This window comes from Anolis sagrei, chromosome 4 (assembly GCF_037176765.1).
Source record: "Anolis sagrei isolate rAnoSag1 chromosome 4, rAnoSag1.mat, whole genome shotgun sequence".
Classification (NCBI taxonomy): domain Eukaryota; kingdom Metazoa; phylum Chordata; class Lepidosauria; order Squamata; family Dactyloidae; genus Anolis; species Anolis sagrei.
Window position 1 is genome coordinate 164,517,085 of NC_090024.1, and position 20,570 is coordinate 164,537,654.

Genomic DNA, 20,570 nt, shown 5'->3' on the forward strand with positions numbered 1-20,570 from the left:
TCCAACCAAATTTTGTGCTTTCCGCAGGCAAATTTAAGTGTAGGAGGAAATTTATTTTGAAAAAGTTAACCAAAAATTAGTTTTACTTGCTTTCTATTATTTAAAAAGACTCCCCAAGATCTAAAATATGGTGAAGATGGTCCCTAGAAGCTGTTTTGGGCAAAAACTTATTTAGGTTTAGGTTTTTTTTAGTTTGGTTTGTTAAAAACAGATGTGATGGAAAGGTTAAGCCCTTCAGAGTTTCTAGGGGGACTAATGTTCTGGACCAATGTATCTGATAAAATTGTTATTTTTATTGTTTTGTAATAGCCTCAGAAAAATATCTCTTGATTTTCAAAGGTGGGTGGATTTCTTTAATGCAACTTTTAAAGACTTGTCCTATAAAAGTCTACATAACTGAGATGAGATGAAATCCTGATAAATTAACAATTGCTTAAAGTATCTGCTGCAAACATCTCTGTTATCCATTGCAAAGAACAGCATGTATATTGAGTGGATGCTGCTTTGGAAACCATTGCATGTTTTCTTGACTCTTGGAACTGACAGTATTCCTAGGGCCAATTCACCTAAACTGGACATTTGGATAAGGGGGCAAAGAGTTGTTGCCAAGGCATGAGCACGTTACAGGCTGTGTGACTACAGTCTGCTTTCTTTTCCCTTGTTTCCTTATAATCCACTTCTGCGTGGAGATTTAAGTCTAGAAAAACATTCAAAGACCTTTGAACAGCAGGACAAAAATCTCATAAAGCTTCAGGAGGATTTGAGTAGTGAAAGATACTTCTGTTTCCAAGGCCAAGCTAATTGGTTCATAGGTTTCCTTAAAGCCAGTGTTCTCGCCAGTAAAAGCCAACATTCATATAAATAGGCTGCAAACATCTCTGAGCGCTATATTCAGTGCTGAATTCGGGAAAGTTCAAGTCCTTTCTCCTGAAGAAAATGTCCAGCCAGTAAGTATCTTCTAAGATTTTCTCTGCATACAAATTAAATAAGCAAGGGTTATGGTTGCCATGTTTGTCGGGTGCAATGACGTGATGCCATTTATGTCCCTATTTCAATATTGCGAAAATGATCTACAGAAGGAAGATACTGAATATAAAAGCCAATAGGCAGTGCTGAAAGTTGGGCAATCTTAAACGAAATGAATTCCATTCTCCTTGCTTTTAAAAAACCTAAATCTATTACATAGAAGTGCATCAAATAAACCTATGTAATGGACAGAAAACCACTTCAGGTGTTCTCAAAAGTTTTGGTGTCATTTGAGAGATGTAATTGTCTCCCCAGAATGGTAAGGATCCATATTTGAATCTTCAGTCTTCAAAGGTACAGTGTTATGGAGCATAAAGAATTACTATTCCCCCCCCCCCCCCCCGCTTCCCCCAAAAGTGGTCATTGCTCAGTGAGCAAGCATAGTTGGATACTGGGCAGGATGACCAGGTTGCAATCATCTTTTGGATCAAAAAGAGGCGAGGAGAGTATGCAAGAAAATTCAATTTGGTTTGAGGACCAAGATTGCCATGTTTCTGGAGTATGATGATTGGCACTTGTAAAAAGAATCATTTACACATTTGACAGACCACATTTGGCTGAAGAAATGTTATAAGATGCTAATTTCTGAAATATATTCAGTTCTCCCTTTTTTGGCTGCCTTCTGTTCTTGTAAGAAAGTCACACTGTTCCAGTGTTTCCCAACCATTGGTCTTCCAGGTGTTTTGGACTTCAGCCCCCACAATTCCTAACTGCTGGTAAGCTGACTGGGATTTCTGGGAGTTGGAGTCCAGATCAACTGGAGGACCAATGGTTGGGGACCAACTATCTGTACTCAAGAGGATTGACTAGTCGTGGTTATCAAGATCATATGTTCTCCCCACAGTTACTTGGATTTCCATTAACTGAAGTTAAATGAATTCTAGCCCAACTAAAAGCTATGCTCTTTCCGTCAAAAACATAGGGAAATGTTCAGGGGAATACAGAGTTGCTCACACTTGGCTTTCTTAACACTTTTTCAGAGTTGAGCACCCAGCTGGTGGATACAAGAAACTCTTTGAGACGGTGGACGAATTGGCCACACCAATAACTACACATGTCACAGGTCTGTTTCTGTCCTTTTCTATGCCAGTAGAAAGATTACCGGAGATACTATCCTATAAAATATTGAAGTTGTCCAGCTTTTATCACAATATTCTGGTTATCAGATTTTCACCTGAGCAAATTTGACAGCAAGTATCTTCGACAAATGAATCAAACTTCCAGATTTTCTCTGAGTTGCCTCTAATTTTATAGGCAATACCTTTTCAATGGTTAATGAACCAATTATTTAGTCAATTATCCATTTCCTTGTGAAATGAATGTTTTCCCCTAAGTGGAAGTGTATACATAAGTTATACTTAACTGATTGGGGGGGGGGGGGGGGTGACCACTCATACTTATGGACAAATTAGTATCAAATTAGACATTTAAAAAAACCTTTCTTACTTACTTACTGGTTTCTGTTTGTTATGTATGCCAAACCAAACATAAGATAATAAGCTATATTATTGTTCCCAGGTTAGTTTTTGCAATGGTCTTTTATCTTGAGCCATTATGTGGTTAGATGCTATGTTTTGATGCAAGGGTTGATTTTGTATATAGCTCTTGATACATAGCATATTATCATTGTATATGGATAATTTTATTACTTGGATGTACTTGCTATTTTTAAATCAAAGTTTAGTTTAAAGGAGGAAAAAGTATTATTATTATTATTATTATTATTATTATTAATAATAATAATAATAATAATAATACATCTTTATTTATGTCCCACTTTTCTTCCTCATGGGACCGAAAGCAGATAACACTTCTGCCAAAATGTATCTCCTAAGAGCTTCTAGAAATTGTGTGCGCAGGTGACCCATATGTGTGCATTTCATAAGGACCACATAGAAGAATAAACAGTTTAAAACAACAATAATATATATTCACATTTTTATTTTCCCTAGGTTTTTTTAATCTGGCTACAAGCCACCTTCAAGGATAAGAATGACTTTCAAGGTTCCTTTCAGGAATCCATATAAATGTAAATAATTATAAGATTAGACAACCATGAAAAAGAATCCACAATAATTATTTTTAAAAATCAGTCCAACGGAATATTCAATCCAGTAAAATGCTTCAGTGCAATAGTAGTTTATAAAAGCATCAATCACAATAAATTGGCAGAAATGTCACAGAGAACAAAAAAGTCTTTAGGACTCTTCTAAAGACCCCCCCCCCCCCCCCCCCCGGATGAAGCCTGGAGTGTATCAAATGGGAATATAGGGTGCTATGAAAGAACAGTAATTTCTTGATTGTTATATGGAGAACAAGAGAGTTGTTTGTGGGGTTTTTGCTCTAGATGCCACAAAAATTTGGCTGACTTGGTGTATTACATAACTTTATTTGGAGTGCTTCAGACAGCCAACTGAACTGGGTCACCCTGGTAAACTTCTACAAATGCGCTGACCAATTTAAAAGAAAGAAAGAGAGAGAGAGCATGTGTCATGTTTGAAAACCATTTAAAAGCACACAGCTCCAAGAGACTCAGGCTCTTCAGCATTTGACAACCCTGTTTTCTGTCATTGCAACAGGCAGGATTCCAGTCTGGCTTAGAGGCAGTCTGCTCCGATGTGGGCCTGGTTTATTTGAAGTTGGCTCAGAGCCATTTTATCACTTGTTTGATGGACAAGCCCTTCTTCACAAGTTTGAAATTAAAGAGGGGCATGTCACTTATTACAGGAGGTAAGTACATGCTTACTGAGTATCACCCACTGTTGCCAATACTATTTGGTGCAAGATTTCCACTTCAACAACTCAGCTAATGCTAACTTTCTGTTTACAACAAAAATTGCATGCAGTGTAAATGAGAAATGAGATGTAGAGCTTGCATATCATTCACATAGTGGATATTGGATGTGTCAATGTCACATATATTATTATTATGTGATCCAGCTTAACAACATGGGTGACTATTGCATGTAACCTTGAAAGAGCATAGAATAACATTTGGATTGGTAACTTGCCATGCAGCCATGCAGACCTTTTACAGTATGCCTTATTTTGCATTCTTTATAGGTTTATCCGCACTGATGCCTATGTAAGAGCAATTACTGAGAAAAGAGTAGTCATAACAGAATTTGGAACATACGCTTATCCCGATCCATGCAAGAATATATTTTCCAGGTGAAAATTAAATTAAAGTATATTACTAGCAGCTTAAGGAATTGTTTACTTCATATGGTGGAAGAAATAATCTTTGTGTGCTCCATTTGGCAGATTTTTTACCTACTTCCAAGGTGTGGAAGTCACTGATAATGCCCTGGTTAATGTATATCCAGTGGGAGAAGATTTTTATGCCTGCACTGAGACAAACTTCATAACAAAAATCAATCCAGATAATTTGGAAACACTCAAAAAGGTAAAGTATTGATAGATAAAAAAACAGGAATTAACAGGACTGGCATATGGTGATATGAATCCTTTTAAATGATAATTATTTGTCATCTCATACCTCAATCAACGAGTTATTGCAATAAATATTTTACAAAGTTCATGCTACCAGAATGCATTAGTAAAAATGCCAAAAATGATGCTCTTGAAGTTGACAACAGAACCAAATGTCACTGAAAGGACAATTTTATGGTTACTAGCACTTGTGCATTCAGAGCTACTTTTGTGATTTAGTAAATTGGCCATGTTGGGTTTATAGATGAGGAAGAGCTATAGAGACCCACTAATTTGACAAGAGTTTCCTATAAATATATAATAGTTGGTACTTCATTAAAGACCCTTGCACAGGTGACATTTTCAGCTCAGTTTCCATGCACTAAGGAAATGAAGCACCACGTAGTCCCACCGGAAGTGCCCTTACGTCATGTGATGCCTCTGTAGAACTCCAATGGGGCTCAGTTTCCTAAGTGTATGGAAATGGGGCCCAAAGACCATCTGATAAAGTCCTAAGGTCTCTTCTCATATCTTCAACTACAACATCCACCATTCCAAGGATACAGGAATTACCTATAGTCAAATTATGAAGTATTAATCTCTATTAGTAAATAGCTATGAAACTCATTCCTAGCATATCATTTGTTAATATTACAGACACAGTTCAACAGTTTGTTGCATAACTTCTACTAAATTAGTAAGAAAACAGCATAAAACTTGCACAATTCCACTTAAAATGTCTCTAAAACTCCTTTTAGAAATCAGAAACTAAAATTGTCATTAACTTATGCTTATAAAACTAACTTTGCTCCCCATGTTATGTTACTTTTGAAACTGCATTATTCTGATCTTGTCATTCAAACTATCACTCATTACAGAATATTTTTAGTTCATTACTTTCAGGTTCTGCACATATTCATTCAGAATTAAGCTTTGTGTTCTTGTTCATCACATCCATCATTTGGAAGTGACTTACATGCATATCTTCTTTTGCCTTTGGGAAAAATAGGCAAAAAATTCAAGGTTCTTGCTATACCTCTCTCTGGCATACTTTATTATTTTTTCTTCATTCCATGGAAATCCCACTACACTCCAAAGAATCAATATTTGTTTCTAAATATGCATGTATTGACTTCATTGAGTTTTCTCCTTCCTCACCAAAACATATTTGGTAAATATGAAAACTTCGGGATTCCCAACCTCCTACTGTGCTAGTGGTATGGTGCCATTTTGTTTTAACTCAGGGGATTAATTTGCTGTTAATGTATAGATTATACAGAAAATCACCAAATGTGTCTCAAGCATGTCTTTTATATACATGGTATAAACTGTCCCAAATAAATTAATGCCCTTCCCCAATTACACCCTTGTTATGATCTCCAGGTGGACATCAGCAAAATTGTTTCCGTCAATGGAGTAACAGCACACCCTCACATTGAAAACGATGGAACAGTTTATAATATTGGCAACTGCTTTGGAAAGAATTTTTCTCTTGCCTACAATATTGTTCGAATTCCTCCCCTGCAAGCAGGTCTGTGCATTTCCCACCATGATCAGCAAACTTTTGCCTATTACAATGTGGTCACTCTCCATGATTAAATTTGCCAACATTGTGTTTTATTTTTTATTCGTTATAGGATTTCTATAGCTTTTTTGTATCTCTGTTGTTGTGTGCCTTCAAATCATTTTGAATGGATGGTGACAGTCAAAGTGATTTTCTTCCTTATAATAACTCCAGATTTCAGAAATATGTTTGTGTCCAAAGACAGAAGACTTATTTACATTCCTCTGGTTGCTATAAAACGGCAACTCCCAGAAGCCCTATTCATCATACCCAGTGATATGAAATGCTGGGAGTTGAACCCAACAATTTCTAACTGGCTAGAATACACACTGAAATGCAACATCCAGTTTCTTGTTCTTCAGTGCATCTACACAGTAACATTAATGCAATTTGACACCTCTTTAACTGCCATGGCTGAATGATATGGAATCCTGGAGGTTGAAGTTTTATGAGATCTTTAGCCTTTCCTGCCAAGGAGTACTGGTACCTCACCAAACTACAACTCCCATGACTCCAAAGCATTGGGCCCTAGCAGTTAAAGTGGTATCGAACTGCATTAATTCTACAATGTACATGCACCCATTGTCCGCAATGCTCATAATTGGCATTGGGTTAAATGCTTGTGACGGCAGGACGCCTGATTGAAAGGTCGGCGGTTTGAATCTAGGGAGCAGGCTGAGCTCCCATCTGTCAGCTCCAGCTTCTCATATGGGGACATGAGAGAAGCCTCCCACAGGATGGTAAAACATCCAGGCATCCCCTGGGCAACCTCCTTGCAGACGGCCAATTCTCTCACACCAGAAGCGACTTGCAGTTTCTCAAGTCTTGCCTGACATGAAAAAAAAACCCTCAATTGGCTTGTGTAAGAAAAACTGGTAGATGACATCTGCTCTCAAATGCTTTTTCAGACAGGAAAGATCCAATGACCAAGTGTGAGGTGGTGGTGCAGTTTCCTTGCAGTGACAGATTTAAGCCATCTTATGTACACAGGTAAATTCCAACTTCTGATAAAAATGGATTATATTGCTTTTTTGCATAGCTTCATAAAATTGGGGTATGTCATAAAATCATAGAATCATAGATTTGGAAGAGACCTCGTGGGCCCTCCAGTCCAACCCCCTGCTAAGGAGGAAAATTGCATTCAAAGCTCCCCCAACAGATGGCCATCCAGCCTCTGTTTAAAAGCCTCCAAAGAAGGAGCCTCCGCCACATTCCAGGGAAGAGAGTTCCACTGCTAAACAGCTCTCACAGTCAGGAAGTTCTTCCTAATATTCAGATGAAATCCCTTTTCTTGTAGTTTGAAGCCATTGTTCCACATCCTAGTCTCCAGGGCAGCAGAAAACAAGCCTGCTCCTTCCTCCCTATGGCTTCCTCTCACATATTTATACATGGCTATCATGTCTCCTCTTGGTCTACATAGAGAGTAACTTAATCAGAAAGGACGTGTTAAATTTCCAAATAACTATAGCATATGCTTGTATACTGTCATTTTCATCTATGCAAGTAACAAACAACACTCAACCATATTTCTGAACAGTTTTGGGCTGACTGCAAACTACATCGTGTTTGTGGAAACTCCAGTAAAAATTAACTTGCTCAAGTTCCTTTCTTCCTGGAGTCTTTGGGGAGCCAATTACATGGACTGTTTTGAATCCAATGAAAGCATGGGGGTAAGTGATGTTGTGCTGTGATCCCTCTCTCTTGCTTTTTCTGCAAATCATGAGGGATATATGATTTTATTGTTTTGAAACAGTTCAAAGGTGCTTTCTTTTAAAGGTCTGGATGCATGTAGCTGACAAGAAAAAGGGGAAATACCTCAACATCAAATACAGAACTTCGCCCTTCAACCTCTTCCATCATATTAATACCTATGAAGAGAATGGATTTCTGATTGTGGATCTCTGCACTTGGAAGGGGTAAGTTCTGACACTGAAAACGACACCCTAAGGTCCTCTATGTCAAGAGTTTGGGAGCTGATGAACTGTGTCTTATGTTTGTTTATTCTATTATTCTCATGTGTGTAGTTGTTGTTCTTGTATGCTTTCACATTTTTAACTTATGGTGATTCAAAGGTGAACTTTTCACTAGGTTTTCTGGGACTGAGAGTGTGGTTACTCGATGGTTTCCCATGGCCAAGCAGAGAATCAAATTTTAGCCTCCAGAGTCATAGTCCAATGCTCAAATTATTATAACATGCAGCTTATCAAATTACCAGTTCAAATGCACAAACCAGTTCATATGAACAATCATGGACTGATTCTGCTTCACACACAAAGAAGAAAGGAAATGAGGGACCACACAAGCAAAGGACAGCTTTTTAAAAAACAAATGTACAATTAAATATCCCACTTTTTCCAATGAGTTTAAGGTATGTGGCATTCCTCCTCCTGAATTTAGCATCACCAATTGAAAGCAATTGGCCGAAAGTCAACCAATGAGTTTCAGAGGGGCTGAGTAAGGGACTGAACAAACATCTCCCTACTTCTAGTCCAACATTCAAACCATTCTTGTGTGGCGTAGAAGACTAAGTTGAATATAGAACTATGGTATATCCAACTAGCTGCTTATTTTCAACAAACTCTGGTGTTTTTGTCTTTGTGCAGGTATGAGTTTGTTTATAACTACTTATATTTAGCCAATTTACGAGATAACTGGGAGGAAGTGAAGAAAAATGCACAAAAAGCTCCTCAACCTGAAGTTCGGAGATATGTCCTTCCCCTAAATATAGAAAAGGTAACCTATTCATCTATCGTATATTTTAACAAGGATATTTTTGAAGTGAAGTTTAATTTCTACACACTGCACTTCAACATTAGCTGACCATGTAAGAAAGATATTTTAGTCAACTGTAGATCTATAAACTATCTGGCCAGTTTTAACTTCCATAGAGACACAGCCAAATATAAACACTAGTGTTATTTTGCTCTTTCTGTGTTGAAAGTTATGACTTTTATCATTTTCCACTTCCAGAATCACTAAACACAACAACCTTACTGTACTGCAGGTACACAGTGTGCATTTTTACTCATGAAGTGCACATAAAGATACATTACACTATTTATGAAGTTCTTGTTGATGGGTGAGCAAATCAGGTTATAAGTTGGTGCATTCTGTCACATTGTCCTTTCATAGGGAAGTTGAACCTTTCCTAGGAAAAAGAGCCATTGATTACTTCATCCTGGAGGAAGCAGATTTTGAAATGAGCCTATTCAAACTTGAGCCTAAGTTTATAAATAGACTCTTAATTCTGTTTCTTAGTCACACTGTTGGGATCATGGGTGAAACCCAGGAGAATGGCTTCATTCTCTCCTTGCTCATTTACAGAAACATAAAGCTGTTATTTTCCTCATTAGCTCCCTTTTCTTTCATCTAGGCTGACACAGGCAAAAACCTAATCACACTGCCCAATACCACAGCTACGGCCATTCTGAACAGTGATGAAACCATCTGGCTGGAGCCAGAAGTCATTTTTTCAGGGCCCCGTCAAGGTAAGACCAACCTCAGCCAAAAACAACCAAACCTGCTTAGTGAGAAAATGCAAATAATTCACTAATGTTTTGGTTTGTTTTATAGCTTTTGAGTTCCCACAAATAAACTATACAAAGTATTCTGGGAAACCGTACACATTTGCATACGGCTTAGGATTGAATCACTTTGTTCCAGACAGGGTAAGTATAGGGATGTTCTTCAAACCAGTTCAAATGGACATATATAGAATAAGCTAGCACTTGCAAAGAGGCAAACATGGATATAAATCTGATCAGGACTAACAATAGCATGAAAATGTAAGTAGCACTGAAATGCCCAATCTCAACACCATTTTTGATACTTATTTTGCTGTTTTATCGAAGTGTCCAGAAGAAGCTTTAATATGTTATAAGATCCAATTATCTGTTTAACTCAAACATGAAGTGTATCTTAATTCTTTCCATCCCTGCATAAAAATATTATATATACACCCAAGTTGAAAATGCAAATAAGCTTTACATAAGGATATATCATCAATTGGTACCTTCTGAGAGTATAACATAATAATCAATATATAAGCCATGCAGAAAAGAGAACAATTTTTATCACTGGTTAAATATTTCTGTGTAATGGATCAAATCCAAGCTCTATCAAGTTGTTCTTCTTATTATCCACTAGAACAAACTATACTCAGCGATGCCAATTTATATTTCTTCTAAGGCCCAAATCCTTATTTCTGAATGAATTAAATCACATCAGAACCCTTGTCCTCCACCATCATATTACCATGACTTTGTAACAGTTATTACCACATTCTAAGAATAAGCAGAATATGGATAAGCATTAAGAAATAATTTAAAGTAATAATGACGCTTGTTTGTCTAACTAGTTTATATATGTGAATAAGAAATTAACAAGTCAATATTTCACCCATAATCTCTTTCTAGCTTTGCAAGATGAATATTAAAACTAGAGAAACTTGGGTATGGCAAGAACCAGATGCATACCCCTCTGAACCAATTTTTGTTTCTCACCCAGATGCTCTAGAAGAGGATGATGGTAATATATTTTTCTTTAGTTTTCAAAAAATATTCACAAGGGAAATACAGTAGTTTTTGATGGCCAGCCAATGTGGTGTAGTGGTTTTGATTGCTGGACTCGAACTGCTTAAGACCCAAAGTTAAATGCCCACTCAATCATAAAAACCATTGAGTGACCTTGGGCATATCATACTGTTTTGGCCTTCAAGGAAGGCAGTGGCAAACCTCCTCTGGATAAATCTTTCCAACAAAGCTCCATGATAGTTCAGTGGCCATTTTAATAAGGGCATGGAGGCTGTTATAGTAAGCCCCTATTAAAAATGTCAACCGCAGTCTTTCTACAGAGAAGCGTATGAAGAAAGCTGTTATTAAAAAATGGCTGCCACCACTGCACTCCACCTCAAGCACCCCAAATGGCTCTCCTACATTGCTATTCAAGTCAAAAAAGGCAATGAGAGAGGGAGAACTGCCTTTCTTTCTCTGGTTTTAGCAAGAGATGGGTAATATGATGCGAGTGCTTCTTGTCTCTGCTTCTCATCATTGCCTTCATGCTGGGTCCCTATTTCAATGACGCATGTTTCTTGTCAAATATGTTCAACTTATGCAAAAGTATATAAGACAGTGATTTGTTCTTAGTGTTTATTGATGCTTGAACTAACACATCCTCCTTCCTTCCTTCAGGTGTTGTCCTGAGCATTGTCATTAACCCTGGCAATGGACCAAAACCTGCCTATCTTTTGATCTTGAGCGCAAAGGACATGAGTGAAGTTGCCCGGGCAGAAGTGGACATAAACATCCCAGTTACTTTCCATGGCCTTTTCAAAAAAGCATGATGGCTGCTTCATTAGGCCTATGATGAAAGTCTCCCTTTCCAGGTTAAAAAAGCCTACCTCTGCATCCTAAACTCTGCCAGAGATTTCCAAAATTAGTTCACATTTCAATATACATTTTCAAAACGCAGGCATACTTTTGTAAACCATGTTAATGTAGTCTAAATAAATATATATGCAAATTGACAGTATTTTATTGCTAATCCGACAGATGGAAAATTGTATAAAACAGAGCATCAATATTACACTGTCAAATTACCTTCACTGATTATTCTACGACCTAGGGGTTTGATTCATTAGTAAGATACAGACATGACCCTTCAGATTTTAAAACCAAGGGACTGGGGAAGGGAGACACATTCTTTTCAACAGATAACATTATCATGGAACAGAGGATTAGAAAGTTGCAATTTACCATTTATCAAAATAATCAGCTCAGAAACAAATTGAGAATTCTAATTCTGCTAAGCATGATGAATTCATACACTTTAGGACAATAATGGCTAATACATAAAATCATTACATTACAGTACTTTTGAAAAACCTTCCCTCACTTCTGAGGGGAAAATGTCCATTTGTTCTTATTGGCAATAAGGATTAACTCAAGAGTCTGTCTTGCATAAAAGGTCAATCTTCTCCTTAAAGATAGAGGCAAAGTTGTGTCAGAATTGCAAAAATCCATCAAAATTGTTTGTCGTATCCTTGAGAACGGCTCTCCATTATCCACAGCTTCGATCACCTACCATACCCATATTTCCTCTATCAGTTGTCACAGTTGGAAACACTGTTTACTTCAGTGAGGCAAGATTTATATAGAGAGTAATCTCTTCATGTGTTCAGCACCCTCTTCTGGGTCTTTCAGAGATCTAACATTTTTTGTTTTGGCTGATTAGTCTACTTGCTCATATTTTTTTACACTGTCCTTCTGTATTCTTATATTTTATTCCCCAACCCAATTAGTATACATATTAGTGTAAACTGCTTTCAATCTTGGGAAAGCATCTAACAAATAAATGAGTAAGAATTTCATCATCATGTTTCATATAACTTTGAAATATCTTGCCAATGAAGTACGAAGTACAATGAATAGCTGACATATCTCTTGAAATCAGCTATGTTTTAATACTGAGGTATCATAATGATATTGTGTTGAATTAATATACAACTTCTGAGCATTTGGTATCAATATAGTCAAATGTTCACATTCCATTCTTTAAAGGCAGGCATTCTTGCTCACATTCTGAAGACAGGCATAGGTGGCCGCTGCAGGGACATGACCTGGTGCTGCTGCTGTTTTGTAATTCTTAAACACTGTGCAATAACCTGCCAAAACACAAAAATACATCAGTAAGAATATTATATATAAGTACTTTGAGCACAGTGCTATCATTAAATTATTAAAAACAATTGTCCTTGCTCAAATCAACATGAAACTATGTTTCAGGGTAGCCTGTGAAGACAAATGGGAAATCTTCACAAGCATCTTCATTCCCAAAGTTCTTTAGTATAACTGATGAATTGCCTTTGAAAAGAAATATGAAAAAGCCTTACTTAAACTTCTTGTACCCTCAACTAAGAAGTAAAACCTTGTCTCTTTTCTACTTCTCCATTAACCTCTTGAAGCAACAAGTTCTTGTACTCACAACTAAGAATTAAAATTGTATGCCTTTGCTACTTCTCCATTTATTTCTTGAAGCTACATCCTAGTTGTCATCATTACAGAAAAAATATTTGGATCAAAAGGAAGGAGCAATAATCTAGACATCCTTGAAAGAAAAAATAAGGAACTTCAAAAGTTATAGTAGGTTATTTTCGTGTCAGGAGTAACCTGAGAAACTACAAGTCACTTCTGGTGTGAGAGAATTGGCAGTCTGCAAGGACATTGCCTAGGGAACGCCTAGATGTTTTACCATCCTATGGGAGGCTTCTCTCATGTCCCCGCATGGGAAGAAGCTGACAGATGGGAGCTTACTCTGCTCCTCGGATTCAAACTGCTGACCTTTTGGTCAGCAGTCCTGCCAGCACAAGTGTTTAACCCATTGTGCCACGGGGGCTCATGTTACAGTAAGTTATAAACTTCCAGGCAAGTCACCAGTTTAGATATTCATAAAGGTAATAAAACAAAGGTACAAACTTCATACTGTTGGTAATAAGAGATTAGAAAACAGGACAGACTGGGGCAGACTAGACAACACTATTTACTATACAAAATATATGGAATAAAACCAATTAGTATTAACATTATTCAACGTAAGATAATGGGAGGGATGAATGACTGATACAGTGATCATAACAAAAAAGAGCAAGTGCTGTGAAAAATCATAAACAATGATTTTGGGGATAGGAAGGCATGGGCAAAAGGAAGTATTTTATACAAGCACACACAAATAATAGAGCCTACCTTCCTTGAATTCTGAGGTAGGATTACACCATCATCCCAAATCCTGGCTGTAGAGTAAAATGCATTGCTTTCTTTCTTCAGCCTGGGGAAAAAAAATTATTAAGAATATTTTTAAAAGAAAAGGTAGCTTTTTAATCTAAAGGTACACTTACAAATACCCCTTTAGATATTTTTCTACTAAAGGGAAGTGATACAAAGTACACATTGCCTCAGGACAACAACAAACACATAAGAAGACTTAATTTATGTAAACACATGATTTTTGAATTTAAATAAAAGACATAGATTTCATTTTGAAAATATAACACAACAGGCACTGAAGTAAAGAAGATCCAAACAGAAATGTCAGTACAATTAATACTGAAGGATTTGGGAGTTTTAAAATCTACATACTTTTCCTTTAAAAGGTGTACTTCTGTTTCTGAACTGTCATCATCCCAAGTTGCTGAGAATGTGGGGAAATGTCTTGAATCCACAAGGGCAATTTTTGCATTAGGCCAAAGGAATAGGAAGTTTGGATCAAATGATCTCCCACACTGAATACAAACAACACAAAACCAATGGGATTCAGAAATTAGGAAATCCTCTTTAAGACAGTTGAACTATTTGTTCATAAGAAGACAGTAAAAAGCCTCTCCATTTGTTTAAAAACACAGCTTTCCTGTCTCAGTACAGCCTGAGTCTTTGCAGCCACAGCATCTAAAAGAGCAAAAGTAATAACTGGAGCCTTTGCGGGTTTCACAGTATCATATTCTGACCGGTATGGATCTAAATTACATACTGAGCAAAACCCACATTGAGAACACAATATTTTGCTACACCTTTATGCAGTTATTTCCTGCAAACCAGTGGGAGTGGCCCATTAGAAAATCTACATGAGATGATTTAATGTATAGAATCCAACTAAAACCATACCTCTAGAGTCAGAGGTCCACAGCAATTTTCCATGTGTACTATTTTAAAGTTACATTATGTTTCCCATAACCACTTTTACTTTTTATTTATTACATTTGTACCCAACTGTTCTCCCCACATAAAAAAAAACTCAAGATAGTTACATATTCTTAGCATTGATAAATCCCATTGATAGTCCCAATCAGAGGAGTCTGAATCAATGCCTTATATAGAAAAGGAACTGATTCAATGATCCTGTTCTAATTAGAATATATTCTAGTGTTTTCAAGGTGGGCATCAAAAATAATTTCAACACCTCCATTTTCAAGCACAAAGTAATTTGTAGCATAGACACAAAGCACATGCCAAAATCATCTAATGAGGTAAGAAGTGCAAGTAATCATATCAACACCATAGCCTAACTTAAGTCTGAATTATGTGTAATATAACATTACTTATATTAATGCAATGAAACATTAGTCAAATGCAAATATTGGTTCTCCATTTAGTGCATTTTCAAAGACTACTCACTAGCTAAGTGTCAAAGATCAGTTGTATGTTATAAGCTGCAAATTGATTATTTCCAGCTACGACTTAATGAGTGATCATACTGAGAGATCTCACCATAGCATAGGAGTCATTTCCATAGCAGCCACCAACGACAAGGGTGATCTTGGGAACAGCAGCACAAGCAACTGCAGACATCATGGAGGCATGTGCCTTTAATCTGTTAGCGTGGCCCACTGCCTAAATTAAAATGGAAAGTGTTGCCACAGAATTGGAAAATATTGCAAAGGCTATCCAGTCTAACCCAGTTCTGCCATGCAGGAACACACAAAGCACTCCCCACAGGTATCTATCAATCCTCTTTTTAAAAAACTCCAGAGAAGACTCCACCACATTCCAAGACAGTGCATCCTGCTGTGAAATGGAAGGTTGCTTACCTGTAACCGTGGTTTCCTGAGTAGTTACCTGTGAATTCGCACATTGTGGTATTCCTGCGCCCAAGCAGGCCAGCATCGGAACCTTCTAGAAAATCTTAAAAGAATTGTATCCCCCTCAGGGCTCCACCCCCCCTCCTCGAGTATATAATGCCCCTAAGTGGAGCCCGCCCTCAATCCTCTTTCGCCGTAAAGCAAGTGGAGGAAGTGGCATGATACTCGAGGGGAGGAAGGGCGGGTATGTGCGAATTCACAGGTAACTACTCAGGAAACCACGGTTACAGGTAAGCAACCTTCCATTTCCTGTCGTAGTTAACTGTGAATCGCACATTGTGGTAGACTAGCGAGCTATATAACGGACGGTGGGATCATGCCACTGCCGAAAACAGCACCGCTCTACCGAAGCTGGCCTCTCCTCTAGACACCGAGTCCAACTTGTAATGTGACACGAAAGTGGAAGGAGAGGCCCATATAGCAGCCCTACAAACCATTTCCAAAGGGATACCCTTCATGAATGCCGTAGAGGCTGCCACAGCTCTCGTCGAGTGACCTTTTACCTGTCCAGGCAGGTCCTTACCCGATAATCTATAAGAAGTACGGATAGCCGACACAATCCATGCAGAAAGTCTCTGGGAAGAAACTGGGAGACCCCTAGTATCCTTCCTATATTTGACAAACAATCTAGGGGATTGTCTAAAATCGGCCGTTCTCTGTACATAGAAGGCTAAGGCCCGTCTTACATCCAGAGAATGCAAACCCCTCTCCATTGGAGTTTCTGGGTTTTGAAAGAAGGCTGGTAAAATTACCTCCTGGGACATATGAAATTTCGTGGCCACCTTGGGTAGGAAGGCTATGTCCGTACGGAGAACCACCTTATCCTTGTGAAACTTAAGGTAAGGTGGATCTACCCTAAGCGCACACAACTCACTTGCTCGTCTAGCCGATGTTACAGCTACTAGAAAGACGACTTTCCAAGTGAGTGGTCCTAACTCTGCCGTAGCCATGGGCTCGAAAGGAGGTTTCATTAGGGCTGAGAGGACCAATTCCAAGCTCCATGAAGGGGCAATTGGAGTCACCGACGGTCTAACGTTTCCTAAACCATTGAGAAACCATTTCACTAATGGGTCCGCAAAGCAAGATGGCTGGCCCACTTTTCTCCTAAACCAGGAAATGGCCGCCAGGTAACACTTGAGGGAAGAGTTGGAAAGACCTGCTTCGAAAAGTGATGACAGAAATTCTAACACTATAGAGATAGGGGCGGTCTCCGGCTCGTGGTCCTTTTGTCTAGAAAAATCTCTGAATCGAGCCCATTTGAACAAATATGATCTTTGTGGAGGGCCTATGGGCCGCTTCGATAACGCACCTCACATTTTGAGGGAGACCTGTGGTCAAATCTGTCCCTGGGGCAGGACCAGCCACGCCGTTAGTTTTAGACAGTGGACGTCCGGGTACAGTACCTGACCCTGTTGGGACGTTAGGAGATCGATCTTCTTCTCTAACCTCAAGTGGTTCCCTCTCGACAGCTGTAGCAGAGGGGCGAACCACTGCTGACGAGGCCACCATGGGGTGACAAATATGCACCAAGCGTTGTCCCTTTGTAACTTGGCTACCACCCGTAGTAGAAGCGGGAAGGGGGGGAATGCGTAGGCTAAGCCCCCCCCCCCATTCTCTGAGGAATGCGTCCCCTAGACAACCCTGTTCCCTGGGGGCTGGGAGTCTCGAGCAAAACATCTCGCACTTTCTGTTTTCCCTGGTGGCAAAGAGGTCTATCAGCGGATGACCCCACAGTTGGAATAATTTGGAGACTTCCCGAGGATGGAGGGACCATTCGTGATGGCCCAGCGGATTCCTGCTGAGTGCATCTGCCAGGAAGTTCTCCTGACCTGGGAGGTGGGTGACGTGTAGGTATATCTGCCTCTGGATGCACCACTCCCACACCCGCAGCGTTACCTGAAGTAGAGGGGCAGAATGAGTGCCCCCTTGCTTGTTCAGATAAAACATGACGGTTGTGTTGTCCGTCAGAATCTGAACAGTTTGACCTAATATGAGTTTTTCGAATGACTTTAGCGCCCTTTCCACGGCCATGAGCTCGAGCACGTTTATGTGAAGGAGCGCTTCCTCTGGGGACCACTTTCCCTGTGCGGTCAGACCCTGCACATGGGCGCCCCATCCCATTAAAGAGGAATCCGTCGTAATTATACTGGTGGGGTAAGGCATTTGAAACGGTAGGCCCGAACAGACAAACTGGGGGAGTAGCCACCATGCTAGGGACCTGCGGACTTCCTCCGGCAATGTGAATTTGAGTCGTGGGCAGTCCGTAAGGGGATTGAAAACACGGCCGAACCAGGATTGGAGAGGGCGCATACGTAATCGTGCAAAAGGGGTTACAGAAGTAGTGGAGGCCATGTAACCCAATAAGGTTTGGATTTGTTTGGCTGATACCCTGGGCGAATCTAGGGCTGATTTCACCTGCATCTGCAAAGTGGAAAAACGGTCCGCTGGAAGGTAGGCCCTGCGCGTCACTGCGTCGAGGAACGCTCCGATGAACAGGATGCTCCGGGATGGGGTCAGTGACGATTTCTCCACGTTGACGATCAGACCCAGGGACTGGAGGAGACACAAGGTAATATGTACATGTTTTTGCACCTGAGAGCATGAGTTTCCAATAATAATCCAGTCATCAATGTAAGGATGCACGACTATTCCCTGGGTTCGTAGATGGGCCACCACTACAGCCATGCGTTTTGTGAATACTCTGGGAGCAGTACTGAGTCCGAACGGGAGGACATTATAGTGGAAAGCCCTGTTCCCCACCAGGAAGGTTAAGAACCTACGGTGGTGAGGCGCTATGGATATATGGAAGTATGCGTCTCGTAAGTCTATGGTAGCAAACCATGCACCCTCTGGTATGAGGGGCATGATTGAAGAAAGCGTCACCATACGAAACTTCTTTGGTGGAATTGATTTATTGAGATCCCTCAAATCCATAATAGCTCTAAATCCGCCACCACGCTTTGAAACCACAAAGTATCTAGAGAAAAAACAGAGGGGGAGCATGGAACTTGGAACTGGGGAAATAGCACCTTTCTGCAGAAGGGTATTTATTTCACATAACAGAACTTCCGAAGGAGCAGTGCTCTTAACATTTCCCACCTGAGGGATGTTCTCAAACTCAATGGAGTAGCCCCCCTGGATGATTGCTAGCACCCACTTGTCGGTGGTGATGTTAGCCCAATTGGTGTAAAAACCTTGTAACCTGTCAACAAAACTAGGGGGCGTGGTGGGGGAAGAGCATTCAGGTAAGCCAACAGGGCTGATAGGGGCGTGCAGTCCTGGAGAGGGACCCGGGAAACAAGGTGCCTCCTTCTGGACTGTCAAGGCCGTTGGAATGGAGGCGTCAAAGGCGTTTCCTGGAGGCACCCTGAGTTTTGGACCTAGCCTGGTAAGGTTGGTACCTTGCTTTAGATGAGTATGAGTTCCTTTTATTGTTTTGGAACCTAGGAGACGAGGGGCCCCTTCCTCTATTTGAGCCAGAGAATGAGTTGTTAAAGTTTCTACGGTACTGATTAGGGGGCGGTTGCCATCTAGTACGGCTCTGGTTGTACGGTTGCCAGGTGTAACCGAACTTACCAGCGGCCTGCCTGACCTCTTGTTTCTCCTTCAGCGTTGCATCCGTCTCGGGATTAAAGAGGCCTTCCTCGTGGAGAGGAAGGTCCTCTGCCAAGGCCTTGCCCTCTTCGGACAAGTTGGCCGAGCGTAGCCACACGTGTCTACGAATAGAGGTCGCCGTGGCGAAAAGGTGGCCTGCAGACTCCGCTAGGTGCTTCGCGAAGTCCTTCTGGACCTTTGATAATACTAGGGCCTCCGCCTGCACAGCCTTGGGAAAGCGTTGTTCCTCGGGAGGAAGCTTATCCAGATAGGGCATTATTTTATTCCATAGAAATGTTTGATAACCACTCATATAAGTGGCATAGTGTGCCATCCTTGTAACTAGCCCTGCTGCTAAATGTGCTTTTTTTCCTAATAGATCCACCTTTCTTCCCTCTTTGTCAGGGGGAGCAGCCAAGGTGCTTTTTGGCTTTTTTGACTTTACCACTTCTGCGACCACTGTGTTGGGTCTGGGTGGGTTGGCAATCCATTTGGCAGCCCTAAGGTCAATCCTATATAAGGAGTCGACTTTCCTAGGTGTCACTGGTATGCTCGCAGGGGAGGCATCCAAGATTTTGGCTAGTTTTAGAAGGTAAGGAAGCACAGGTAGGGATGTGGAAGTAGGAACCGCCTGCTCCTCCGAAGGGAACATTGGGTCCTCCACATGTTCCTGTGCTTTTGGGGCCGGGATGTCTAGTGCTTTTATCATCCTATCTATTAAGGATGCGAATTTATTAAAATCTGGAGGAAGCGGTACGGGATCTGCTACTTCCCTAGGCTGAGCGGGATCAGTCGGTTCCGCTGAGGAGTCAGAGTCCTCCAGCTCCAAGGGTACCTGGTCATCAGTTGGTACAGCCAACTCCTGTGTCACCTGGGGGGTGCCTGGTGGAACAGTAGGGCTAGAGACCCCGGCATTAGTAATGTCCCCAATTGGGTAGTCACCAGGGGCTGAGCGCTCAGCACATACACTATGGTCAACAACGCGTTCCGCACGCACACCTTGGTCAATTGGGCGATCTACACATACATTTTGGTTAGCTGAGCGTTCGGCAGAACCAGTTTGGTCAACACAAGAAACATTTTGTCCAATATTATTGACAGGTGTAGACATTAATTGTCCATGTCCCCTCGATGGAGGAACAGTCATAGATGTAGAAGCAGATGGGGTTGGCGGGAAGATGGTGGTTGCATTGCCATACCCTCTCTGCTGTATGCCCTGGATTGCGCCCATGCTGGTGAATGGGGCAAAGGGCGGAGCCGCGTGTTGTGCATACATGAAATGTCCTGCGGGTCCCAAGTTCCATGGGCCCGCAAAGGAGTAAGGTC

General features: G+C 40.4%; 2 protein-coding genes across 2 annotated transcripts in view; one reads left to right on the forward strand and one right to left on the reverse strand.

The window, feature by feature from the left end:
• Nucleotides 1-793: 793 nt before the first annotated feature.
• RPE65 (retinoid isomerohydrolase RPE65) lies at nucleotides 794-13,034 on the forward strand. Its single transcript, XM_060773715.2, has 14 exons — nucleotides 794-947; nucleotides 2,007-2,089; nucleotides 3,606-3,756; nucleotides 4,090-4,197; nucleotides 4,291-4,432; nucleotides 5,842-5,989; nucleotides 6,931-7,012; nucleotides 7,560-7,692; nucleotides 7,799-7,938; nucleotides 8,626-8,755; nucleotides 9,396-9,510; nucleotides 9,596-9,690; nucleotides 10,438-10,549; nucleotides 11,212-13,034. Exons 1-14 carry the CDS (start codon nucleotides 937-939, stop codon nucleotides 11,361-11,363), a joined length of 1,602 nt encoding a protein of 533 aa, XP_060629698.2. The 5' UTR covers nucleotides 794-936; the 3' UTR covers nucleotides 11,364-13,034.
• Nucleotides 11,533-20,570, reverse strand: part of LOC132774033 (methylcrotonoyl-CoA carboxylase beta chain, mitochondrial-like) — a 28,218-nt gene continuing 19,180 nt past the window's right edge. The window contains exons 10-13 of the mRNA XM_060773714.2: nucleotides 15,280-15,402; nucleotides 14,155-14,297; nucleotides 13,762-13,843; nucleotides 11,533-12,683 (exon numbers count right to left, since the gene is read on the reverse strand). Of these exons, the coding sequence (XP_060629697.2) occupies nucleotides 12,594-12,683; nucleotides 13,762-13,843; nucleotides 14,155-14,297; nucleotides 15,280-15,402 (438 nt within the window). The 3' untranslated portion in view covers nucleotides 11,533-12,593. The remainder of the gene's footprint in view (nucleotides 12,684-13,761; nucleotides 13,844-14,154; nucleotides 14,298-15,279; nucleotides 15,403-20,570) is intronic.